The sequence below is a fragment of the Fukomys damarensis genome, unplaced genomic scaffold (genome assembly GCF_012274545.1).
Source record: "Fukomys damarensis isolate Sample0158 unplaced genomic scaffold, DMR_v1.0_HiC HiC_scaffold_35, whole genome shotgun sequence".
In the NCBI taxonomy this organism is placed as follows: domain Eukaryota; kingdom Metazoa; phylum Chordata; class Mammalia; order Rodentia; family Bathyergidae; genus Fukomys; species Fukomys damarensis.
Window position 1 is genome coordinate 31,215,280 of NW_022900947.1, and position 27,834 is coordinate 31,243,113.

At 41.3% G+C, this 27,834-nt stretch overlaps 1 protein-coding gene across 1 annotated transcript in view; it reads right to left on the reverse strand.

Annotated features, from left to right (window-relative positions):
- Rbm47 (RNA binding motif protein 47) overlaps positions 1 to 27,834 on the reverse strand; it is a 42,549-nt gene that overhangs the window by 10,754 nt on the left and 3,961 nt on the right. The window contains 2 exon segments of the mRNA XM_033758883.1: positions 4 to 192; positions 24,381 to 24,504. Of these exon segments, the coding sequence (XP_033614774.1) occupies positions 4 to 161 (158 nt within the window). The 5' untranslated portion in view covers positions 162 to 192; positions 24,381 to 24,504.

Sequence of the window (27,834 nt, forward strand, 5' to 3'; positions counted from 1 at the left end):
TTGCGCTGCCCGTTCTCCTGCACCATGCTGTAGCCCGTGCGCTCCATCAGAGCCACCAGGGCTGCCTCGTTGGGAGCGCCCGCCACGCCCTCGGGCACCTTGGCCGAGGACGGGGTGGCCGGGTCGCTGCTCATGGCTGCGGTGGAATCCTCTGCGGTCATAATGTCAAAGGCATCCACGGCTGGAGGACACCTGCGGAGAAAGAGCAGAGCGTGCGTGAGCCGGAGCAGGGCCAACCGCAACCCCAGCTCGCTCCTCGGTTTCTCTTCGAACATGCGAGAGACACGTGCTTGTAAATAGGCGTGATGTCATTAAATGGAAGATGGAGGCCATCCTCTAAATACAGCAGCTAAAATAGGTTGTGCAAGAGGGAGGTGTGGGGTGGGGGCAAGACCAAATCAAAACCAGAATGAGCAAGGACTTCTGTTTCCTCGGTCTTCCAACAGCTATGAGGTTTAGAGACACTGCTGTCCTTGTTGGTGAAAACCTTTGATTCCTACAGCAAATGATAACTTAGGCTGACTCTTGCTGCATAGACTCAGATTGATTTCTTTGAACTGTGGCATTTTAGGAGCCTGATTTATCTCTTTGATACATACAGCCGTTCTCTCTCTCTCTTTTTTTTTTTTAAGGTGCATTATTTTTCATTGTAGGAAGGGAAATAGAACAGTGTAATTATTAAACAAAAGTTGGAGGAGGTGTGTTACCTAAGTCACATGCAGCGCTGTGGACTGCTGCTGTGAACAAGGAAGAAACAAAGGTCCATTGATAGACACATTCTTGGTGTGAACCCATCTTGGGTTTGGAACCAGTCAGTACTCAGAGAGCTAGATTAACTTCAAGCCAGGGGACTTGTTGTGAAGCAATGTCTCTCTGGTGAAGTGCCCTATATTAAAGAACTGTCACCTGCCACCTGCAGGCTCTTAGCTCATCTTCTTAACCTCCGCCTGTGAAAGGACATTGGTTTAAATTTGCCCATGGGGAAGTACACTTAGTGAGTTTAAGCACTTCGCCCATTTTACACAGCCAGGGCCAGCTTGTAGGAGGACCTGATTCTCAGTCTTCTGGCTCCAGATCCTGTATTCTTACTTCACAACAGTGAGGGCAATAGAATTTTCTGTGATGATGGAAAAGCTGTCGCCAGCCAAGTGTAACTATTGAGATTTCAAATGGAGTGAATGTGGCAAAGAACCTGAATTTCAATTTTATTTCAGAGAAAACTAAGTAGCTGCAAATGATAGTTTTTCTCTGAACTGTGCTTTCTTTTGATAATACAGAGCTCCATGGAAATGATTCTAAATTATACCCTAAGGTTATCAGCAAGAGGGTCAAGTGGCTCAGTGGTAGAGTGCTTGCCTAGAGTGTGTGGTTCCATCCCTAGTACTGCAAAAAACAAAACAAAACAAAACAAAACAAAAAAAACAAACACACACAAATAAAGATTATCACCAAGAGCTAAATTACTATGGCTTTGTATTAAAGGCTCCAATTGGTCTTTTAAAAAGTAAAGTCCAGCTGGGCATGGTGGTACAGGACTGTAATCCCAGAACTCTGGAAGGCTGAGGCAGGAGGGTCACAAGCTTGTGTAATTTTTGAGATCCTGTCTCAAAATAAAAAATAAAAATAGGACTAGGGGATATAGCTCAGGGCAAAAGCATTGGGTTCAACCCCCAGTACAGAGGAAAAAACAAGCCTATTTCACTTTTTAACAATTACATTTTATACAAAATTAAGAAACAAACTAGAAAACAATGCTACAATTAAACTTTCCCATTTTTTTAAGGATTTTGTTTTTTGGAGGGGGTGGGGGTAAGATGTGGTCTGGTGTAGAGCATGGCTTCTTACAGGTCTACTTTCTGCTACTTTACATTTTAGAAGCATTCCTCTATGTTTTTACTCTTTATAAAAATATTATTTTTTGAGGCAATAGGATAGTGAGTTCAAGGCTGTCTGGAATACATAGTGCAACCCTGTCTTAAAAACAAAACAAAAAATAAAACATCAAGTGTAATGACAGCATAAGACTTCATCATTTAACTAGAACCAGAAGTATTATTCATTTTTAAAAATTCAGTACCATAAGAATTATGAAACTATTAAGCAGAAATCCCAAGACTAATTAAGGTGAGTTTAGTCATTGAAGAAATAAAACAAAATCTCAAACTGTATGTAACAGCACAAAAATCTGATTTATTTGCCTCTTGGCCAAAACAGTTGTCTGGTTTCATTTGTGGTGATGTCAAAAGACAGTGTAGCTTACTAAGCAAGCCTATGGACTTTGGAGCCAGGCTATATGGCTGTGTGAGTGTCCCAGCTCTGCCACTTCCTAGTTGACCTGGGACAAGGACACTTAGCTGCTCTGTGCCTCAGTTTTCTTACTAAAAATGACTATGCTTCTGGGCATGGTGGCTCATGCCTGTAATCCCAGCACTCGGGAGGTGGAGCAGGAGGATTGCTGAGTTTGAGGCCAGCTCATACTACATAGTATAAGGCCAGGCTGAACTACATAGTGAGCAAGATTTGGTCTCAAAAAACCAAAGATGGGGTACTAATACTAATGATAGGATTAGCCTCATTAAGGTCAGCAGAACAAGTGAATTACTAGGCTTAAAGTGCTTTGAATTATACGTAGAATTTGTAAATGCTTAAGAGATGCTTTATTTTTAAAGAGCTGCATTTTTATCTTTCATTTGAAATTCTATAAAACTTCAGACCAATTCTTTCAATTTAGAGTAATTTTTAAAACAAACTTTCTCAGTTTTTAAAAATTAAAAACATCTATTGGATGTGGCTTCTATTATATTGTTTTCTTTCTTCATCAAGTGCTTAAAACTAATTTCACAACAGCTCTCATTTTTATGAAGCTTTTTTTCTAGTATATATTTGGAAATGAAATATTAGTTCCTATAGTTTTACACTGAAACAAATTTCATTGTCAGATCTGAGCATGAAAGCCCTGCCTTTCTTTCAAATGGAAGATGACCATGTGTTTTTAAGAAGACTATACAAAAACACATATATTTAGAATCTGTGACCTGGGAAGAAAATGCCAAAACACATATAAACATGTTTGAGGCAAGTCAAGATTTTATCTGTTATACTACAGAAAACATTAACTGATGTCCAAAGGAAGAGAACTTCATGTAGTTCATTATTGTTACTGTTTCCCCTCTGCTATATGCCATCCTGTCTTGGAGCCAACCAATTATGGACTGAGACTTCTACAAACTGTGAGCAAAATAAATCTTGCTTTCTTTAACTTTGGGTGTTAGGTATTTTGTCTCAGCAAGGAGAGAAAAGTAACTAGGACAGAATTTGGTACCAGAAGTGGGGTCGATTCTGTGACTGTACCTGACCATGGGATTTAGGAACCTTTGGAACTGGGTTGTGCGAAAGGGAAGAATTAGGAAAGGTTTGGCTGATGGAAAAAGTTGAACTGGCATGCCATAGACTGTACTGTGTGGAAGATTCAGGTCAGAGCTCAAAGGAAAAGTTGGTAAAGACCATCCTTGAGAGGTTTCTTCTGGGAAGAAGGATTGCATTGTCTGTTGCAGTCTAGACGATGTGTGTTATGGTTTGGTAGAAAGTTTGTCTGCATTTTCCTCATATCCAAAGATTTTGCCTGAGACTAAGATTAAGGGTGGCAGACTAATCTGGCAGAAGAAATTTCAAGGCAGGCTAATGTTGAGGCCATGGAATGGCTGCTGTTGGGTTTGTTTTAGCCAGATCTATATTGAGAATCAAGAGAAAAAGACCCCAGCAGAATGATTTAAAACATTGTGAGGGCCGGGGATTTAGCTCAGTGGCTTGGTGGCCTGCCTTGCAAGCACAAAGACCCAAGTTCAATCCCCGGTACCAAAAAAAAAATAAAAATAAAAAAAATAAAAAAAATAAAACATTGTGAGTTTGGCTGGAAAGGAAGCTTCAGTAAAGCTATGAACTGCAAAGATAGAGCAGAAGAGATCTTGATTCCTGAGAAGGAACAGGAAAATAGAGAAGATGGCCTGAGGGTGTCACAAGAAACAGCAAGATTCCACCCTTTGCAGCCTCAAAATTGCAAAAGTGAGTGACATTGCTTTGAGAAAAAAGTCTCATGTTCTGGAATGGCAGGGGCTGCATCATGTTCCAGAATGGCAGCTACAGCCTAGAGAATTTGTTCATGCAATTGGATTCAAAGTACCAGCAATCCAGGCACTCAACCCCTACAGTCAAAAGAGAGGGAAGCCTGGCTACTGTTCCAGCTGGCAGAAGACCTTGGTATCATCCATGTGACATTGGTTTTAGGTACAAAATAGAAAGAGTTGTGGGGTCACAGCGGCTTCCATCCAGATTTTAGAAGGACTGGGAGGCCAGGCAGGGCACCCCTGAGAGGGCAGTGTGTAAAGCTGTGAGTGTGAAGACAAAGGTGCAGTGGAGACCTCAGTGGATCATCTGAGGAAAACTGCAAGGAAGGAGCAGAACTGGACCAAGAGAGGAGCTGTGGGAACTACAACCATCTGCAGCGCCATAGGGTGTAATCACCAAAGCCTTTCCTGTCCACAGGTTGCAGGTGATGCTGCAGTGGAACTGTGGCATTTCATGTCTGCCTTCCTGGATTTTGGCCTTGCTTCTTTCCCATTCCTCGTTATCTCCCAGTTTGTAACTTTTGGAATGAAAATGTCTATCCAGCAATTCCATGTCTGTGTGTGTGCACCCCAGAGAATTGGAAGTGGGGACTTAGAAACCTGGACACCAGTGTCCCAGCAACATCGTTCACCAGAGCTTAAAGGTGGACATGATTGAAATGCCCATCAGCAGATGAATGGATGAACAAAACATGTCTTATGCATACAATCAAATATTATCCAGCCTTGAATGAAATTCTGATGCAACATGGAAAAAATTTTAAAGCATTTATGCTTATTAAATAAGCCTAAATCTTGGAAGTGGCCTATATGGCCATCAACAAATGAACAGATAAAGAAAATGTAGTATTTACGTAAGAAAATCTTACAGTCTACAAACTTCACACACCACAATAGAGAACTACTCTGCCATAAAGAAGAATAAACCTCAGTCATTTATAGAAAAATGGATGCATCCTGAGACTATAATATTAAGTGAAATAAGTCTGACACATTGAGCTTCAATATTGCATGGTTTCTCTTATATGAGAAAGCCAAAAGGTAAATTAAAGAGCAACATAAAAAGCAGATAATAGGAAATTGGGAGATAGATCTTTGCAAATGAGAAGAGGACCAAGAGATGGGGAGGGAGGGTAGGAGAGGGTGACATAAAAAGCATTAAGATGTGTCACGTACGTGCCCCAACACCTCGTGAGGAATGTAATCATTATGTACTGAAAACATATACTAATAAAAAAGTAAAACTGGAAAAAATAAGCCAGACACAAAGCATTTAGAGTAGTCAAATTACTAAGTAGGAACTAGAAAGAAAGAGGAACAAAACTGGGGGAAGTGAAGAATGAGGAATTAATGTCAGGGTACAGAGTTTTAGAGATGATGAGAGAGCTCTGGAAATGGACAATGGCTGCACAGCAGTGCAGATACATTTCACGTCACTGCGTTATACACTAAAGAATGGTTGAAGTGGTATTTTTTTAAATGTATACTTTCACACACACAAGCAAATATCCTAGAAAATGATTCAGAGATGTAGAAAGGACAAAAACAAGAGTCAGTAAGATTAGGATTTCATTAGAGGTCTTTAAAGGTGGTGTATTGAGTCAGCATGGTGCAGGAAAATCTTAGAGTCGACAAACTCCTTCGCCTTCCCATCACGTTTAGTATGTCCCAGCTAAATAAATTATATGGTGCCCTACTCAATGAATTCAAAGCCAAAACCTTAGCTACAGTAAAAGATAAATGAGGGGCAAAATAAGTCCGATTCAGAAACACAAGTATTACATGTTTTCTTAACAGAAACTTGAAAAAAAAGATGACTTAGAGCCAGGGATTTAGCTCAGTGGCTCTGCCACCTGCCTCGCAAGCACAAGGTCCTGAGTTTGATCCTTGGTACCAGAAAAGAAAAGAAAAAAGATGACTAGAGGGTAGAAGAGGGATGCCTAGGGACTGGGAAGGGGTGTAGGCAGAGGGGAGAGAGGGGGTGTATGGGATCAATGAATAATATACGCCTGGATGGAAATGTCACCGTGAACTCCATTTATTTGAGAAATTCATGGTTTTTTTCTTCAAAAAGATAAGTGATTTATGTAATTCCTTCGAAAAAGCTAATGCGACCCTTCTGTCTGAGGTGAATCAGCGTTAGACCAGGGCTGGCCAACTACAGCCACGGGTCAAATATGCTCTGTCACATGTTTGGAATAAAACTTTATTTTATTAAACCACATCCTTATATAAAAAAAAGACTATCAAGGCTGCCTCATAGCACAAGAGCAGAGGTGAACACTGAGGCAGGGACAGCACAGCCCACAGAGCCCAAACTGCTCTTTACTGTGGCCCCATCCACCCTGGTATACGCTGATGCCAAGTAGCGTAATTCCATTTGCTAAGTGTAACTGTCACTTTCCCTCTGCTGCTGAGGCTCAGCAATGGCCCAGTTTTAAATTCTAACATGGTCAGAGACACCCCCTGCACCCCTCACCCCAGTCCTAGCTGTTCTTCATTTAACTTCAGGGCTCGCATTTACGAAACCTGGGAGAAGTATGAGTGGTGTGGGCTCGGCTCTGGACTGCTCTATGTCAGTGACAATTTCTTAGACTTTGAGAGACACCAGGACTTGTTTTCGTGTGTTCCTTCATCCAGCGAACACTGACCGAGCCAGCCCTATGTGCTGGGGACTGTGCTAGCTACTGTGGACCTTGTCCTTGTGAAGTTTACCCCCAGTTTACTGTGTTATGCTTCAAATACTCACGAGTTGAAAGTTAAAGCACTTTTGTACTTGTGCTCACTGACCAGAGACTACTTCAAAAGATCTCAACAGTTAGCATTTTGTTTCTAATAAAGGCCATTGTCAGAATTTTTGCCTTTCAAAGCTAGCTTAGAATACCCTCTCTAGAAAGCTGAGAGTGTGTACACGTGCGGCAGGGGCAGATGCTGAGAAATATTCTATGCTGATAGATGATGACATTGGTGCTTGGGGGAGGAGTGTGGGCTCAACAATAAACAGACTTCAAAAGTTGAACCTTGTCTGTAAGTAAAACAAAATATCTGGATAAATAGCATAGAGTTTTCCAGTTTTGACCACTGAGCATGAGATAGTATTTAGCTGAATTAGACAGGCTGATTAGGTTCCACACCACTTTCTAGCTCTGACCCTTGGGGGAAAAAACACTTAAGCTCTTTTAAGTCTCAGTATTCTCATCTTGAAAATGGCGATACCAGCTAATGTTTCTTGAATGTCTGTTATGTGGCAGGTAAAGCATATGCTCTTCACATGTATTAACTCATCCCAATCCTCACCATGTCAACATGGGTGTCATTAGGTTGCTGTCTTGCAGATAAGGAAACTGAGGCACACAGAGGTTATGTAAATCCTCAGTTAATGTGCCTGAGGGCTGGTGTCCTAGAGGCTGACAGTGTGGCCCAGAGTCCACAGCAGAGTGGTCCCAAATGACTGTCCCCACAGGGCTGCAGTGAGGACTCCTAGCCCAGAATATTGCACTGTGTGATCAAGGAGTGTTAGTTTAAGAAATATGAACCTCAAAAGACAAAACAGAAAACAACAAAGACATTGAACTCGAGGCAAGAATCTGGCTCCTGTGTGGGATTCTTGTGCTTACAGAAAAACAGGCAAGGGGTTCCTGCAGCTGGCTTTAAACCAGTCAGCGTGAGAAGAGAAGCCCGTGAGTTCTGGTGGAGACTGGCGTCTTGGAGTCTCCGGATTCCATTCACGGCAGGTAAGCTGTCTGCAGTGTCATTCCCCACCGGTGATGCGGCTGAAGCCTGTTCCTCACCTAACCCGTGGCTACAATACTTTGCAGAGGCTGTTCCAGAGAGAACCTGAAGAGACTTGTCACCCTGGCTACAAAAGGGCTGGTCTTCCCTGTGGGTGCCAAATGCCCCTCCGTGGGACCTTCCAACAGACGCGGTGGACACGTTACTCTTCAGGGCAGCCGCGGGCATGCCAGAAACAGGGCAGTGTGTCAGGAACCAGTTACTCTGCATGGCATGAAAACCCAGCACAGAAAACGCATTTGCCCATCAAACTCTTGTTATTCTGAACTTGTAACTACAACTTTTGCTTTCTTTGTTTTAGGCTGAGCTTGAACTTGTTGGGTTACAACAAAATTTCAAGGTAAATTCCAAGTGAAAGCAGAAATGGTTAAGGAATTGAATTCCCTTTTCAGCATGGTTCAGAGTATCTTTCATTAGGATTTTAACTTTGACCCTGGACATTTTAGGGGGCACTAGGAAATAGTTCCAATGTTTACAGACTAGTCTTTACCTAAGATCAAAAATAGGCATGGTTTTACTCTAGAATTATTTAGGGGTGTGTGTGTGTGTGTGTGTGTGTGTGTGTATTTGGGGTGAATATATAATTTAGAGTTCTTGAGAGAGCTCTATTTGCTGACAAATTGAGTGTCTCCCACCTAGCTGGGATTTAACTCAGAGGGAGATTTTTAAATGTGTTTATGCAAGAGCTAATACCATCTCTGCTTGTGGTTAGATTTCTATTTTGATGTTCCTTAGTCACACTATAAAATATCATCTTTACTAATAATCACTTCTACAACATGACCTAACACATACACTGTAAACATAATGACATATATACCACACTTGTTAAGAGCAGAGATCTTTGGAGTAAAAGAAATATGAGTTCAAACCCTGACTATACCACTTACTAGTCCCATCCAATGAGGTAAACCACATCTCTTCCATTTCCACAACTTTAAGGCGGACCCAGTAAAGGCATGGATTTCAGAGGGTGCATTCTAGGATTACACATTTGGCAATATCTGGCATACAGTGTGTTTAAAAAGGTCACCAGTCACTAGCACTATTACTGTTCAGTTTTGCTTTTTGAGACAAGGTTTCACTGCGCAGTTCAAGTTGGCCTCCCACTCTTGCTCTTCCTCCCTCTGCCTCCTGAGTGCTGGGATTATATGTGTGTGTGCCACTATGCCTGGCTCTATCACTATAATTTTAAAGATCATCACTTATAGGGCAGATGTCAAGTTTCAGAGACATATTTACAGTAAAAGTTGAGAATTACCTCATGATTTCAGAGATATTTTGTGAAGAAAGACATTCCTACCCATAGAGGGTAAGTCAGAGAGAAAAAGACCAGCTTCTGCAGGAAGTTCCGAAGCTGTGGCCTCCTCAGCATTAATCTCTTTCCACAGTGCCAAGTCACCACCACCCACTAGAGCAAACATGGGCGAGAGCCCGCCCACTCCCAGGCAGGCCTCTGGCACGGGCGTTTCTGTGACTCCCACTGGAAAATGGAAGGGGAGCTCCTCTCAAAATGGAGGGCCGGCAGTGACACGCAGGCCCCTTTTCTCTCTTGGCCTTATGCTACTTGAAAGGCACAGCTGTTGGGATCCCTCCATATCTTTCAGGACTCTCCTGTATTTGAAGGAGACTGGCCATTGTGCCGGCTCCCAGCATGGGTCTTCACTGTGTTGATACTCACACTGACTGTGTTATGGTACAGCACCTCACTCAATGGATGCCTGTGTTTGATAAACAGGCTGTGTGTTCCCAGGCATTTCTATCAACACAGCCCGGAAATGCATTTTGCTGCAGGTTCCCAGGAATCCTGGCTGTATAGCACAGGAAGGGAGAAGCCACCTGCCAGAGAGGGGCAGGCTGGGAAGTTTGCGGGTGTTTGGCAGCACACCAATACCCGCTAGGAATCTGTTACCTTATTCCCTTTAGAGAAGCTTTACACTCTTAGACTGTCTCCCAATAGGTTGATAGAGTATCGCTGGGGGAAAAACTGAAATGTGCAACTTTGGCACACATCTGCCTCTTAGGCTAACGTGCTCCGAAGCTGTGACTTCTGGTTGCCCTCCTATCTCGGCTCCTTGACCTAAGGAGAGACCTGCTGAGGAACAGAAAGGCTTGCAGCAGATGGACGTCAGGAAGGGAGAAGCAGCAGCAAGGATTCAGACTTGTAATGGTAAACGTGACTTTATCAAAGTCTGTAACATACATTATCCAGTTTCATAAAGTCCCAGGATTTGAGCTGCAGAGGGACCTGAGGTGCCATTTAACCAGACATCCTGCAGCTCACTGGGCTCTGCTGTGCATTGTGGGAGATTCTTTAACACATCTGGCTTCCACTCACTAGATGCATAATCACCACAACCCCTAAAATGCTGTGACAACCACAGTGGGGATGGGGTGGTGAAACTGGTCTCTGTCAAGAACTATTAATCAATCTGGGCATGATGGCAAAGTTCTGTGATTCCAGCACTCTGAGAGGCTGAGGCAGGAAGATCGAAAGTTTGATCCCAGCCGAGGCAATTTGGCAGTTTGGAGAAACCCTGTCACAAAATAAAAAAAATAAAGATAGGACTAGGGACACAGCTCAGTGCAAAGGCCCTGGGGGAGGAAAGGGAGGATTATAAATTAAATCTTCCTAGGAACCATGAACTGAGATTATATACACAAGCAGTAGAAGTCATTTTACCAACACAGGTTTGATGTTTTAATGTGACTTACTGTTAAGGCTGTCAAACCTGAGGAATATGTGACAGAGAGCTAAGGTCTAAGGTGTCTCGTACCACATCACTCATCCAACTTTGATAGGAACACTATCAATTAATTCGGCGTTTCAAAGGAAATAACCACCATCATGAAGCCCCAGCAGGTTCTGTGGTCTAACTGATTTGTTATCACCTGCAAACTGACCAGCCACAAGCACCACATCAGAAATTAGGCTAAGGACCTGCCAAGCCATCAAAGTGTCTTGTTTAAATTCAGATCCTTCTAGCCTCACCAGCATGCGAGGACCACTGACAATCTGGTCAGTAAGACTTGAGCCGTTTTCCAGTGTCACTACTATTTCTTCAGTAACTCACATTTTTGTTTCTAAGTATGCAGTTACCGAAAAAAACCTGGTCTTTGAACAGACGCAATTCATGGTACTAAAGTCTATCTCTTTGCCTCTGAGGCCAAAGGCAGTGATCTGCTGGAAAAGAAGACAAAACAATATTTGCACGTGTATTCACTCAAACACTAACTGAGCACCTGCCACATGGGAGGCTGTGCTGGCTGTTTGGGGATTCACTGGTGACTACTGCACAGTCTTTGGAGTTCACAATCAGCAATGGTGGGTGAAGGAGGGACAGGAGCGAGGACACCAGGATGCTGTCACCAGAGAGGGTTTAGCAAAACATTCTGGGATCATCCAGCAGATGAGTTAGGGACAGAAGAGTAGGCTCAAGAGGACAACAGAGCCAGACTGTGAGTTGTCCAAATTTCGAACTTTCTGTGGGAGGCAACGGGAGCCAAAGGCCGTGAAGTTTTGGCTGTGGCTAGAAAGCACAAGGCTGAGTCCTCACCAGAAAAACAAGTAGCTCTTGGTCCTGGTTTTCACCAGAGGAATACAAAAGAATTTTTACCAATGAGTTTTGGACTATTCCGCTAAGCACCCAAGAGGTGTGACTAGTGTTTAAAAGGAGATGGCAGATCGAAAACCGAAAGATACCAGTACAACCCAAAACTCAGTGTAGTGACAACCTCTCAGAGTGGCACCAGCCAGGCCACATCTCCTGCTGATGTAAACATCTTCCTTCCATAAGACATATGGTGTCTGTCATTATCTTCCCTAGGTCTTTCCTCTATAACTGAAAGGTCAACTCGAAGAGAGCACAGAGTCTAGGTCTCTTCTTGGTTGCTCCTGGATCCTCAAATTTTGATATTTCAAAGACAAGAGATATTTTTCAAATAAATGTGTTGTGATTTCCCCCTTAATAAGCTAGTTGGTACTTGCTGATTGATAGTAGGTTCTGTATTTAGAGAGTGTTCATTTTTGTAGAGAGCGCTGTACTCAGAATGATGGCGGGAAGGGCGGGCGTATCATACAAAGCCACACGATCATTCAGCACCACACATCTCCACTCGACAGTGACTGAGCCCACACAGGGAAAAGTGACGGTGGAAGCTGACGGTAGCTTAGCAAAGTGTACAGCGACAACAGAACACGAGTCAAACAAAACCCCAGGAGCAATCCAGCCCGCGCATGAACATGAGGACTGACGATCTACACATTTCAGAGTCAGCTCTCTGTGTCCACTTAAATGTAGAGCTAATCATGTGATCACATATCCCACGACTGCAAATAGAAAACATTTGCAAGGATGTCATAGGATTAATTAAAAATCGTCAAATCCAAACTCCACCTAATCGAGGATCTCTATGGACTAGATACGCACTGCTTGCCGTCATCCAGCACCTGGGATGATTTCAGAGGAGGACACTGTGCTCCTGTTGCGCATCTTGTATTTCTGGAAGAGAGGCTGTGGAACGTACTTCACTTACAGCCAAAGAAGAGAGCAGCACTAGAGGAGAATGGGAGGCTTAAAGGCAACTGCAAGTCTCCCTCCTAGAAAGAAGATGGACTGGGAACACTGTCTCCGAGAGCTCTAACGTATGGCTTACAATCTCTCAACTTAGTGGGAGTCAGAGTCCTGGATCTGAATCCCAGCTTTTCGGTGATGTGGTTCTATGACTTGGGATGTGGGTGAGTTAAAGTCTTGCTTTCTCATGAATTCTAACGTATGGCTTACAATCTCTCAACTTAGTGGGAGTCAGAGTCCTGCTTTTCGGTGATGTGGTTCTATGACTTGGGATGTGGGTGAGTTAAAGTCTTGCTTTCTCATGACGCTCATCTGCGAAATGAGAAGAGTGACAACAGTGATGATCCCTACCACATAGAGGGTGAGACATCCATGCCAAGGGCTTGCACCAAAACAAGTATAAAGTAAGAGCTGGGTGAGTGTTAGCTCTTTTCACACTTTTTCAAAGATCATGAGATTGGGGCTCAAAAAGTCAAGTAACTTGACCAAGGTTACAGAGTTGAGGCATAGATGGATCTGATAACAAAATCAAAGTTCTTTTTGACATGACTTTCTTTGATTCTTCCTTTCTTACAGGAGGGTTAGCAAAAGCCAGCGCTGAGACTAAACCACCCTAAGTGAGAAATGGGCATCAGCTGATGAAGAGGAAGGGAGGTAATGTGCAGATCCACAGTGAAGTTGTTGACAAACAGCTCACACTACTAGGCCTCCTTCGCCTCACTCCCCACTCCCCTCTCCTCCCTCCTCATGACTTTCTAACATTCAAAGACTGCTGCAGCCAGGTGTGGTGGCGCATGCCTGTAATCCCAGCACTCAGGAGGCTGAGGCAGGAGAATCGCTGTGAGTTCGAGACCAGCCTGGGATACACAGTGAGTTCCAGGTGAGTCTCAACTACATAGTGAGACCCTGTCTCAAAAAACCGGAGAAAACCAACCAACAAACAAATAAACAAAGACTTCTGCAAACTCCTCCTCAGCTATTTCTGTCTTTTTGTAAGTAGTTAACATGTTCAAACCATGTTTCTAGAATTTAAGACCTACAGAATTAAATTCTTAAGTGGCAATGTTTAAGGACTAGAATTCATGTAATCCAAATGTCTAAGTGAGTACATGGGACCATGAGGGGACAGCACAGACAGTGGTCACACATCCAGGCTCCAAGCTCTGGGGCCTTCAGATCTACAAACACACTCCCTACAAGTCACTACCTCACCTCAATTTCACCATCTAAAAAATGGCAACTGTATCATCAAGAATGAGTAGGATTAAAAGTACTTAGAAAAGTACCTGAGTACATAAATGCTCAAATCCTTTTATTATTATTTTGAGTGATCAAAAAGAGTGGATAGAGGGGGTGAAGGGAGGGCAGGGACAAAGGGTAAAAATGAGAACCAAGACCTGTCATGTAAAGGTACAAGATCCCAATGATGAATGTAACTGTACTGTGTATCTAAAGTGTACCAATAAACTCAATGAGAGAAAAAAAAAAGAGTGGATAGGGCTGGGGATGTGGCTCAGTTGCACCTGCCTGGTAAGTGCAAGGTCCTGGGTTCAATTCCTGGTACGAGAAAACAAAACAAAACCAGTGGATGTTTTTAGAGATGGTCATCTCTATCTGGAGAATTACATAGCTATTGCTTAGAATTACCAGTTTTCTGCTTGACAGTATAATTTTACAATGTTTTATTTATTTTTGTGGTGGTAGGAATCCGACCCAGGGCCTTTTGTACACCATACAAGTGCTCTGTCTGCACTGTATTTCCGGCTTGACATAATTTTTAAAAATTTAAATTAAAAAAAAAAAAAAAACAACCCACGAATTGTAAAGAAGACAAAGAAAAGAAGACGCCATTATCTTGAAGGCAGAAGAAGGAAACACGTAGGTCAACATCCTAAGATAAATAAGGGAAGTCAGAAGAAAGGGAGTGGAATCTTTAGTGTATGGAAAAAAGGTGCCAAACTAGAATCTCACATGCAGCAAAAATATTCTTTGAAACTGATGGGAGGGAAGCTATAAGGTATGAAAAAGAGAAGGAATTAAGATGTGTCATGTTCATGTACCAACTCCACACAAGGGATGTAAAGATTATGTACTGCACATGTGTACTAATAAACTAAAATTAAAAAGGAATGCCTAATAACTAATAAAAAAAAAGAATCTGAGAAATTAAGTCCCAAACGTTTATGAACAAAGTGAAAAGGAACTTATATAAATATTACCTTTTATATGTGAAAAATTTTCTAGACACTGGACACGAGAAATGCGTGTTAGGCCTTTTAAAAACTAATGTTCATACAAAAAGGCAATCAGTTTGTTTTCTTTTACATTTTCAATTTTGTAAGCATGGTGTTCTTTTTATAACTACTTAGTATGCCTGTACCAGAGCTCTATACCTTGCAATGAGAGTAGTAGGTCCTAAATGTTGCCTAGGAAAAATATTAACATTATCAGTGCAGCTGGGCACAGTGCTGCATGAGTGTGATCCTAGCACTTTGGAAGGCCGAGGAAGCAGGATCACAAGTCTGAGTCCAGCCTAATGTTCATGTCAACTCCACACAAGGGATGTAAAGATTATGTACTGCACGTGTGTACTAATAAACTAAAATTAAAAAGGAATGCCTAATAACTAATAAAAAAAAAGAATCTGAGAAATTAAGTCCCAAACGTTTATGAACAAAGTGAAAAGGAACTTATATAAATATTACCTTTTATATGTGAAAAATTTTCTAGACACTGGACACGAGAAATGCGTGTTAGGCCTTTTAAAAACTAATGTTCATACAAAAAGGCAATCAGTTTGTTTTCTTTTACATTTTCAATTTTGTAAGCATGGTGTTCTTTTTATAACTACTTAGTATGCCTGTACCAGAGCTCTATACCTTGCAATGAGAGTAGTAGGTCCTAAATGTTGCCTAGGAAAAATATTAACATTATCAGTGCAGCTGGGCACAGTGCTGCATGAGTGTGATCCTAGCACTTTGGAAGGCCGAGGAAGCAGGATCACAAGTCTGAGTCCAGCCTGGGTATCTTAGTGACTTAGCAAGACCATGTCTCAAAATAAAAAAATTAAAAACGGCTGGGGATACAGCTCGGTGCAAAGGCCCTGCAGTCAATATCCAGTACCAGGGGAAAAAGTTACCAGTGTAATTTTAAGAAGGAAACCTGGGCATAGCATTCACAGAACAACTTTTTGTGCCTGTATTTGAATATATGAACTAGTAGTTTGATAGATGATTACTTTTATTATAAAAATCTTTAATTGCAAAAAGTCATAATAGAATGCCTATAGATAATAAATTCTGTCTTTAGAATATGACTCAATATTAGAAAACATATGTTTTTATCATCCAATCATATCTTTCCTATATATCTACCTTCCAATGGTAAATTTGGGATTACAATATAATAAACGTATCTTATACTCTTCAATTTAATTTCTATTTGGTATAAAACTAAATCCAGACAGCTCAAAAATAGTAGACTCAGATATATGGTTTAAAAAAATTCAGAATTGGTGTGCAAATAGTATGTTTTATTTGTTGTTTCTTACATTTATATCAAAAGAGAACTTTCTCTAATATAACTTTATACAATTATTATTAGTAGTAGCAGTAGTAGTATTGCAAGTAATTGTGGAGTACTGGGGATTGAACCCAGAGCCTTCACACTAAGCTACTTCCCCAGCCATTTCTATTTTTCATTTTGAGACAAGGTCTCACTAATTCACCAAGTTTCCCAGTCTAGGCTCTAACTTGCAAGCCTCCTGCTTCAGCTCCCCTGAGGGCTGGCATTACAGGTACTCGCCAACACAGTAATTATGATGGTGTGTAAATGCTATACTTTTTCTCTATTTCAAACTATATTAGTAATTTGCAAGCCGTGGTTACATAGTAATAAATAACACGGTTTACGTGACTGTGTCTGTTACCTATGAGTACATGCTCCCGGGGCTCTGCTCTAGCATGACCTTCTTGTGCTATGTCAAAAAGCACCGTATAAGAATAGCATAGGTCTCTGCAAGAAAAATGAAAAATTGTCTATCATGGAATAAAGGCTCTAACATACAGTGGCATAGTCAAACATTAGCTTCAGTTTTAGGTGTGCCCTTCTGATTTTATTTGGTTAACATTAGTCATTTCGGTTACAACTGTGAAACAGTATCTGCTCCCACAGCGAAGTAAATACAGATCCTGTCTAATGGCGATGGCCTGGTATTCCACTGACCAGCATTTGAAGGCAAGAGACACAGGGAAACAGCATTTCCTCAGGCCCACTTCTCAGGATGGAAGAAGCAACGGGCACTTCCTTCTAGAAATGTGCTGGTAACACAGGTGTGTGCCACCAGACCTGGCTGTGTGTGGTATTTGTGAAGTTAAAAATATTTTCAAATACTATCACCATGTTTTATGATAATAACTATAATAGGCTCTGTGTGGGAAAAAAATAAAAAAGGAAGTGAACTTTCTAGTGAGACAGGGTAAGGTCAAATATAAAAAGATAGGGGAGAGCCGGGGATTTATTTAGCTCAAGGTTGCCGAGCCTGCCTTGCAAGCACCAGGTCCTGACCTTGATCCTCTAGTATTAAGAAAAAAAAAAAGATGGGGAGGTGCTAGGTTTGGGTGAGGGTCCCTGGAGGTCTCTGTCCCCAGCCAGGTCCCCACCTGGCCGTGGTGGGTCTTGTTGGAAGGAGGTTGCACCTGAAGCTGATACTGACCGCTGAACGGAGAAGCGGACGAGCGTCTCACCGCGTAATAGAGACGCTTGCACACGCATGCGCGCGCACAGGCCCTCCAAGCTTCGCTGTCCACCAATGTTGCCACGCATCTCTCCTCCCACCACTGCGGAGTGCGCCGCACTCAGGGGCAACTTCCGGCGCAACTTCCGGCGCCGCTGAGGGGAAACACTAGACAAGCCACGCAAGGTCACCTGGCTTTAGTGGGGAAAATCGCCTTCCCACACACTGCCACCACCCTGCCTCATTTGCCTTTTCATTTTCTTGTTAAAAGATGAAAGATTTCTACGACCTGAAGAGAAAACAGGATGTATTTTTCTTGTTAATTTTTTTTTCTCTATCTCATCTCCAATTCTTATTTAATATCCTTGACTTTAAGGATAGTAGGATAAGTATACCCCAGAGTAACGTGTGGAAACACAGTGGTAAGCCTATATGGACAACTGTTTATTTTAATCCTTGTAAAAATAAATATCAAAAACCACTTGTTAATGGATATTCACCATTTAAACAAATTGTAGACATGGTTTAAAAGTAGTAAGGGAAGAGTTGCCAGTGCTAAATTTGTATAAAATTTTGGAGGTGAAATTAGCAGAGATATTTAGAAAACCACAAAGGATCTATTTATGGAGGCTTAAGGATATTTATTAAGAGAAGAAGGAAGAGAGAAAAAGGAAGGTGAATCAGTTTTCCAAGTCTCTACAATTGAATTAGGCAGTTAAAGTTAGTTGGATTTCCAAATAACTATAGTTACAGGTCTGGAAAGCAGAGCTTTTTCCTTTTTTTTTTTTTTTTTTAATCAGAAATCCAACAAATATGCACTTAAATTGAGAAAGGAAATGAACAGAAAATGCATGTCCAGAGTATTGCTGAACAGAGTGTTGGGAATGAAATGTTCAAGTGTCAGTAAACTGAAGATTTCCCAGGTAGATTAAGCGCCTGGGACTACTGCTGGGGTGTAATTGCGGCTCATGTCTCATGCACTCTGTACTTTCACTGTGTGAAGCTGGAGTTAATATTTCAGTTGAAAAACCAGTAAAAGCCTCATGATTTGAGCTAATCATTTATTCACAGTCTCATGGGACAATACTGGATATTCTTTGAGTTAATGAAATGTGAACGGACTTTAATATTTCAGGGCAAATATAGTATATGAGTCTTGTAAAGTATTTTTAGAAAGCATCATCTATCTTATCCCACCCCACAACAAAAATTAATTAGTTTAGTTACTTCCCCTTTCTCTAAATTCCCTTTGCTGGCAAAGAAAAAATGAGAACCTGCAGCTGCCAAAGCAGTTTCCCCCTCAGAAACCAGGCCCCATGAAAACAAAGAGAAGGGTGGGTCAGGTTGGCTGGTTTCTCACAGGTCCTCAAGACAGATTTAACGCTAATTTATTTGGAGTTTGGACACTTAAAGCGCCAATGCCAAGTGTTCTAATGCTGAAAGTCTAATTGAGAATTTTGTTCATGTGGAGAATCTGGCAACATTAGCCCAACACTGCAGTTCTCTCCAATCCCATCAGAGAGCAGCCAGTGCAGTGCAGACCTCTGTTCCTTGGCCACGAACACACCTGGGATTTCTTCTTCCTTCTCAGGATTCTGTGAGGGAAAGCTACACAGACCTGCACCTTTCCTACTGGAAGGGCACCGGGCTTCTGTCCACAATAAAACAGAACTAGGGCAAGTGTTTTGGAAACACAGGCTTTGCCCGCTTAATTGTGGCTAAGCTCATTTTGTTTCACTGAAACAGTGGGAGGAATGATTTATTTTTGTACAAAAGGTGTTTTTATCTAGTGTAGCCCTCAGTTCACAACCACATCCAGGGTGCCCTCTCTCCTTCCCAGTGTATATCTCTGCATTAATAAGTGCACATGTGTGGCCACACACACACACACACACACACAAAGGCATATGCTATTTTCTCCCACTCTCCACCTCTAGGGGCCTCTGTTAGGGATTTCATAAGCACATATACATCAAGACATTGGCTGGTCCCAATCACAGCCTCACTGCTGCCTTAGACCTCAGTTCCCCAAACACTTTAGCTTTCTCTCAACTGTCTGCTGGGAAACCACCCACGCCTGTGCCCAGAAGAAAAATAGTTTTTATGAATGCTGAGCATGAGTACTTATGTCATTTGCGTAACTGCTTAGCATATTCCTTCCCTGAAACTTGGTGAGGTGTGCATCTTTAAAAAGAATCCTGCCCCTAATCTTACCCTGTGTTAAAAATTAACTCAAAATGGATCAAAGACCTAAACATAAGAGGTAAAACTAAAAATTTCTTAGAAAAAAAAATGGAAGAAAAGTTTCATGATATTGAATTTGGCAGTAATTAATACTCTTGCTCTCTCTGGGGATTGAGCCCAGGGCCTTTGTCTTGAGCTATCTACCTACTTAACATTTTTATTTTTGTGTTTTGAGACAAAGTCTTGTTAAGTCATTAAGTTGTTCAGGTTGGGCTAGAATTTTCAACCCTCCTCAGCCTCAGATAACTGGAACTAAAATCTATTTCTTTGAAGACATCAAAAGCACAGAAAACAAAAGAAAAAACTAAATTAGACTTTCTTAAAATTTAAATCTTTTGGGCCGGGGATTTAGCTCAGTGGTTCTGCCACCTGCCTCGCAAGCACAAGGACCCGAGTTTGATCCCTGGTACCAAATAAATAAATAAATCTTTTGTACATCAAAGGACAGGGAGAAAATATTTGCAAATCATTGTCTAATGAAAGATTTGTATTCAGAACATATAAAGAACTCCTACAATTCAATGGTCAGAACAAACCAAACAGGGCTGGGGATTTAGCTCAGTGGTTCTGCTGCCTGCCTTGCAAGTGCAAGGACCTGAGTTCGATCCCCAGTACCAAAACAAAAAACAAAAATAACTGATTAAAAACTGGGCGAAGAACTTGAGTAGGCATTTCTCCAAAGAAGACATACAGACGGCCAATAAGTGCATGAAAAGATGTTCAACATCACTAAACATTAGAGATACTCAAACCAAAGCCACAATGGATGGACCACTTCACATTCATTCTGATGACGGTTTATCATCAAAATCAAAAATGAAACAAACAAAAAACACCAGTCCAACCAAACAGACAAAAATCCAATAAGTACTGGGGGCATCTACGGAGGAACTGAACCCCTGTGCCCTGCTGGTGGGAATTAAAATAGTACAGCTACTGTGGAAAACAATGTGGTGGTGCTAAATAGATACCCACTGCCGAAAAGCAAAACAAAAGCCACACAAAACACATACTCCATCAACTCCACCACTGGCTTCATATCAACATAACTCAAACAGATATTTGTGTACCAATGTTCATGGTAGTGTTATTCACAGCAGCCAGAAAATGAAAACAAGCCAAATGTCCTCTGATGAATGAATGGGCTGACAAAATGTGCTATCTATGCACAGTGGAATGCTATTCAGTCTTGGAAAGAAATGAACAAGCAACAAATCCTACAGGCAGTTGTGGTAAGTGAAATAAGATAATTACAAAAGGACCAAAGTAGGATCCCATTTATGAGAGGTGCCCAGAGTAGTCAAATTCAGATACAGAATCAAAATAGTGGTATCCAGAGGCTGAAGGAAAGATGACCGAGCAAGTTATTGATTAATGAATAAAGAGCTTTAGGGCTGGGGATTTAGCTCAGTGGTGCCGCTGCCTATGTGCAAGGACCGGAGTTCAATCCTCAGTACCCCCCCCACAAAAAAGGGCTTTATTGGAAGATGAAAGCATTCTGGACATGGATGGTGATGATGGTTGCACAACAGTACAACTTAATATCAATGAATCGTACACCTAAAGGGGTTAAAAGATACATTCTACACTCTGTATACTTCACCCTCCCCATGTGCATCAGGGAAAATCAGCAGGGTTAATATATGGAATAAGAGGCAAGGAGCACAAAATTTTCAGTGGAAAATGGGAGCACATCAGAAAAATGATCTTCTAGCCTTGTAGCTTTTTTTCCTTAGGTTTGCAATTCAAATGGAAAAAGACAAGTGACCAATATATTAATTAGCAAGTGAGATTTTTAAAAAACATGATGTGAAATAAAGGGAAAAAGCGTCTTCACTGTTCCAAGATTAAGATGAGGGATAGTCTTAGGTGCTATTATAATTTCTTCATGGTTTTGTTTTATGTTGTTCCAAGATATGTAATAAACATTTTTTAAAGACCAGTACTACGAAGTGGCACAACGTCTGCATAGCGAGAGATTCAACAAACATGTATGAAATATCTGCTCTATTTTAATAGGCAAGGGACAATCTTCCTTAGTGGAGGACCACTTGGTCAAAGTCAGGGGATGCTTTGCCAAAATTTGGCCCAGATTCCATGAAACTGCTCAGCCTAGTTCAGAAGCTCAGTTATAAAATGTTAACATTCCCAGTAGGAGTAGGTGATCATGGTGAAGGACACCTAAACAGTCACGAACTTATATACTTACTGCTTAACATGTTTGTGGTATCCCAAAGTTTGAGAGCCTGATGAAAATTCATGACCAGCACAGGCATGGACTTTCAGTGTGTGTGTGTGTGTGTGTGTGTGTGTGTGTGCACATGATTGTAAGTTCGTGCGTGCAATGGAGGGGTGGGGGACAACAGCAAGGGTGCCAGGATGAGGAAAATGATGAGACAGAAATAATCTTCAGACTCCACTACTCTAATAAAAAAAAAATACATTGAAAAAGCAAAGAAACTCCCACTCTAAGAGGCTGTGAATCTCCCAGTCTGTCTGCGGCTTTAGCTCTCTGGGGCCCTCACCATTTGGTGTTTTATCCACTACTTAGGAATTACAGGATGCTAAAGCTGAAAGAAATCCTACAGGATGTCTTCAAGGACTTTCCTATTACTTTACTTTTATATTTAAAATATAATTAAGTTAGGGCTGGGAATGTAGCTCTGTAGTAGAGTGCTTACTTAGCATGTGCAATCTCCCATTGTGTGCACATACGTGCACACACACACATACCCACACAGTCCAGGGATGAAAAATCATTAAATTGAAAAAATTTCCTAGTATTTACTGCAAGAAGGGAGTTCTCTTAAACTAAACTACTTTCAGGGTATATGATACAGTTCAGGTGAGTGTAGAAAGCGGCATAATCTTGTTGTATGTGTGCAATATATATATTACTGAAAGAAGTACATATGGACAGGATACCAGGTTGGCCTTTCCCCATTTATTTATTGTACCGGAGATCAAACTCAGAAACTTCTGCTTGTGACACAGGTGGTGGCTCCACTGAGCTAAATGCCCGGCCCTTGGGCCTTTCACTTTAAAGAAACAGCTAGAGAAGCTAACTGACCCTTCCTGAAGCAGGAAGATCAGGAGTTCAAAGCCAGCTTCAACTACACAAGGAGACCTTGTCTCATGGCCTTCCTGCTTCAGCCTCCCAAGTGCTAGGATCACAGGCATGGGCCACTATACCGGGCTGAAAAGATCTTCTTTAGTTCTCTTGATACAAAGAGGATAGAAATGAAGAGGAGTGGTAGTAAGAACTCCCAAGAGAATGAATGTGGGCCCACATCTGCTTCTCCCTGGAGACAGGTCCGAGAGACGGAGGAGGATCTGCAGTAGAGCCGTGCCTTCTACTTCAGCGCCTGATTTGGGTTAAGGGTTTGGTGAAGGAAAGGAACAGGCTCTTATTTTTGAAGTCTCTATAGAAATAATTGTGATCTTAAATCGTCTTAAATTGGCAATACTTGGTTTTCACATGTGCACAGTGAAATGAACATTGTCATATACAATGGGTAAGGAGAGATGGAAGCGAATACCGTGAAACTCAGCTATGTTTCTGGAACATTAAACTTTACAGCATGCACTAAATAGTTCATTCTTATTAGCCCGATGATTTCATTTACAGAAATTTATAATCAGAGAAGCAAAGATTTATACCCAAGTATGTACACTACAGTGGTATTTATAATATAATGCAATGCACATAATTGTGTATATTTATATATAATGTAATACATATTCAACTATATGGAAATTGCTTACAAATTATGGTTTAGCCATAGGCTTAGAATATCTATTTAATGTTCACTACCATATTAATTTGCTAATATTTAAAGATAAATGGGGAAATTAAACCATCCAACAAACAAAAAATAGGAATAAATATACTATAATATTATTTGTAGTTATCTTTGGATTATGACCTTATGCAGATTTTATATTTTTCTATACTTTCCAAGTTTTCTTCAATTTTTTAATAAGAAAAAGAAAATAGGGGCAGGGATTTAGCTCAGTGGTTCTGCCACCTGCCTTGCAAGCACAAAGTCCCAAGTTCAATACCTAGTACCAAAAAAAAGAAAGAAATTTACAGGGAAAAAAAAGCTAACTGTCCAAGTCCCTGAACTCGATGGACTAAATCTAAAACCCAGCCTAGAGGATGTAGAAAGGAGGATTTACTTGTTTGCCGCAATGATGGGGCCAGACAGTGTCACACAGCCCCTTCCCAAAACAGAGCTCTGTGGCTTCCACCTGTCCAAGCTGGCTAAGGCCGAGGCTGTGGCTGGGCAGGGCTGGTGTCCCGAGATCCAGAGTGAGGCTGACAGAAGGAGGGTCTCTCTTGTCCTCCCCTTGTCACGGCACACACAGGAATATCACGCACAGAGTAACAGTGCCTCCTGCTTACAGGGAAGTACATGGCTGTCCAAGTGTTTTTCCATCTGCTTTGACCCACTGGGCTGCCATGAATTGGACAGTCTGACATGACAGCTGTTGTCACCTCCCGTGGCAGGTAAGGAGACCAGTTTAGAGCAAGGCCGAGGATTGTTCAAAATCCTAAACTACCAGCTTGCACAAAGAACCCTCCCTTTTATTCCACACATTAAAATACCGCTGACCTTTTGTGGGGATAAAGGACGGACTGGAAACACAGATACTCTCTGTTCTCATTATGGATGCTCACCTGCACACAGCAGCAGCTGCCCTCCTCTCAGCCACAAAGATATAAAGTGTATGAAGACAAGGATGTAGCTTGGGTTCAAAGTGGCTCATCACACAGAGAAAATACCACAAATGTTGCCACATAAACACATGGGTACATGTTGACTAAAAGCACACATCCTGGTTGATGGGAAAGGAAATTTATGTTCTTGCTGAAGTGGAAAAGAGAAGGTCTCCAGGAGACGTACTCACCTAAAACCACCAGCTTGGTTGGTCTGGTTCTTTCTCGGACGCGGAACAAGCGTATTCAGGCAAATTCAGACAGTGCACTTGGGATTTCTCTGTTCAGTTTTTGGAGTCCCGCTTGCGACAAATCCTAACGTTGTTTTTTAAAAAGAAAGGAATGTAATCTATTTCAATATAAGTTTCACATATGCATGAGAAATTCGGGAGCCATTTTCTCCAGCAAATGAACCACCATTACTCTAATAATCATGTTCGCTGCAAGGCGAGAAATGTAACCCTTTGTTTTATTTTGGAAGAAATAGGGAGTATTAATAAGAAAATAACCAATTTTGCATTATTTTCCTTCAAAGCACACATAACTTCAATATACTCACACTGTTTAGGAAGAAGAAATGCAGATGTAGCCTATATTTTATGTTTACAGACTCACAAAAACAAGAGATAATATCCTTTATAGAGGTAACAATATCTAGCTCCCTGGTGTTCCCACCCTATGCATCACTAAGCACTTGTCACGTTTGTCCTGCAGCATCCAGACAGGATCAGGGAAGCCACTGCAACAAGGAGTCTAGCTGACAACCTCCAGGTCATCGGGGTTGGTATGAAAGTGGCTCTATCAGCCTGCCCTAAAATGCTTTAAGACTCTTCTGGGGGTGCTTTCTGCAGGCAGTAGCTGATGAAAGCTATTACCTGGGATTCTGGGATAATCTTAAAAGGCTTGATACAGAAAATATATTAAAATGAAGAGGATTTAGAGTTCAGGACAAAAGTATTTCTGGTGAAGCATTATAATATATCCTAAGCACAAAACTTTGACCTTTATTTCAAATCTGCACCTGACTCTCTTAACTACTGGGAGCCCCTATGAAGTCATCCAAAGTTCCAAACAACCTATGTGTCTCCATTTCTAGGATGCAATACGGCCTCATGATTGCAACACCGGACTGAGACTACAAAGACTAGTGTTTCAACTCCACTTTCGCCGTGTTCTGCTTTGTGATCTTAGGCAAATCACTGTTTGTCTGAACCATAATCTGCTGAAAATAAAGAAGTTGGATTGTTAGTACTGTTTAAAATGATTTTTGTTGTTATTTTATTTTGATTTTTAATTGTAGCACTTCTTCTTCTGTGGAAATTCTACCTAGATATATATGCAACCACTACAATGGGAGAGGGTTGGATAATATGAGGAGGTTTCCCAGCGTGGCCCCGTGGAGAAACCTGTTGTTCCTTAGTCTGCTAAGGAGCATGATTTGGAACCTCCTGGATTAAATGGCCTGTACAGTTACAACTGAAAATCATTTTGCCGTAACAATTTCCATGGGAATGATTGATCCACGGTGAGATTCATAGCATCAGAGGAACAAAAGTAATCATTTTAATCAGGACCTACTTGTAATCCTATCATTGACTATCTGAAAATAAAAAGTGGGAACGTCCTCAAACTATAGAGTGATACCAGTTAAACTAATTACTTCTTGGTGCACATAGCCCTTAGCCAACACTGTAACAAGATCATCCCTTAAAGGTTATATCTGGGTCAATACCTACTAATCCACATCACAGTTTGATAAAGACGATGAAAAAAATCCCTGACATATTTGCAGTGACTGTTGTACCATACTGAGAGTATTGTATATACTGAGTACTGAGTGCTGTTGCACAATTTCTGAGAAAATGGAATAAAATTTAGATACCTACACCACTCATTTGCTAGCCAAGTGAATCTGGGCAGGTTTATTCAGCTTTTCAGAGCCTCTATAAAGTGGAAATAATTCAGGGAAGATGCATATAAAGCACCATTCCAAGCACAGATTATTTTTGACTTTTTCTTTGTTTCTATGGTGGTAAATTAAATGTTCCTCCTTTAAAATGTATTAGCACAGTAACAGACACGTAAACTCTGAGCTGAAATCAAAGTTTTCGATATTACTTTTTTCACTGAGCTTATTGGTACTTTTTAGGTATACGGTACAGTTACAGTCTTCATTAGGATCTTATAACTTTATATGCGTTATCTTGGTTCTTATTTTTCCCCATAGCACTGCCCTCCCTTCACCCACTTCACCCCTCCCTGTTTACAAAGATTCTGTTTCCATTTTCTTTCCTTTTCTCATATTTTGTCTTTTCTCTTCTTTCCTTTCCCCTTGCCTCCCCATTCCCGCACTCCTTTATCCCCTTTCTTCCTATTTCACTTTATTGATTATACAATTTGAACCTTATTTACACTTTCAGTTTTTCACACCAGAGAAACTATTTGGTATTTACATGCATGTCCTATTTATTTTACTTAAGAGTATGGCCTCAATGTGCATCCATTTAGCTATAAATGTCTCTAATTTCTCATTCTTTATGGCTGAGTAGTATTCCATTTTATAGAAAAACCACATCTTCTTTATCCAGTCTTCAGCTGATGGGCAATTGGGCTGCTTCCAAGTTTTAGCCACTATAAACTGTGCCGCTATAAACACGGGTGTGCATATAAGTTTTTGGTATCATTAACACCTCACAACAGCCTTGTTGTAAGAATTAAATAAGACACACATTGGAGAGCACTTGGAGAGTGCCAACCAGCAGCTCCTGTGGGACAACTGCAATTTTGTTCCACACTTCTCCTGTCCTAGTTACTCCTGCCCACCAGGCCAGTCTAGCTCTCACTGCAATTTGGTCCTACAATTTGGTCACAACACCCTCCTGCCTCATTTCTTACACACTTCTCCCACTGTCTTTAGAAAAATCAAGGTCCTTAATAAGGCCTGGAAACTCTGATCTGTGTCACTGTCCCCCTTAAACAGGCTGTTCAAATGCTTTACACCCTTCCCAGCCCCCTGCGGAGCCAGCCTGGATTCAGCCTTAAACTTCACTCTTCTACAAAGCCAGCCCTGGAGCCCCTGAGCTGGGTCCCCACAACGTCCTGTGACTGTCATAGCACTCCTCGTAGCACTGGTTTGAGCATGTGATGGTTTTCTATAAGGTAAACTTACCGTAATTGCCCTAACAGTGGCCTGGTCACCTTCTGCCGCTTTTAAACCCTGCTAGGATAGAACCAAGATCTGTGCCATAGCTTAACTCTAATGCCTCTTACAATCCTAGCCCACTGTGAGTGTTTCACTGTTAACTCCTGTGAGGTGTTGTTACTGCTTATTTAATGCCAAGCACATACTTTGTATGCTGTTGTTGGTAGTTAAAATAGTGTTTTTATTCCAAAGCTACTTCTGAAGAAAAGGCAACTTCTATGTTTCATAGGAATTAAGAAATGGAATGAAAAAATAAAATCACTTTGCTATTTCCATTTTTGGAGAGTATGAATTCTAGTAGCTGTAGTATGTATCACCAAAGATAGAATTTAATCCATGTGTATGATACATTTATGGATTTTTTTAAAGCTCAAATGTTTCTTGCTGCTTGGCAGCATGAAAAGAACTCTCAAAAGAAAGCAGGTGACTTGGATTTATCTCCT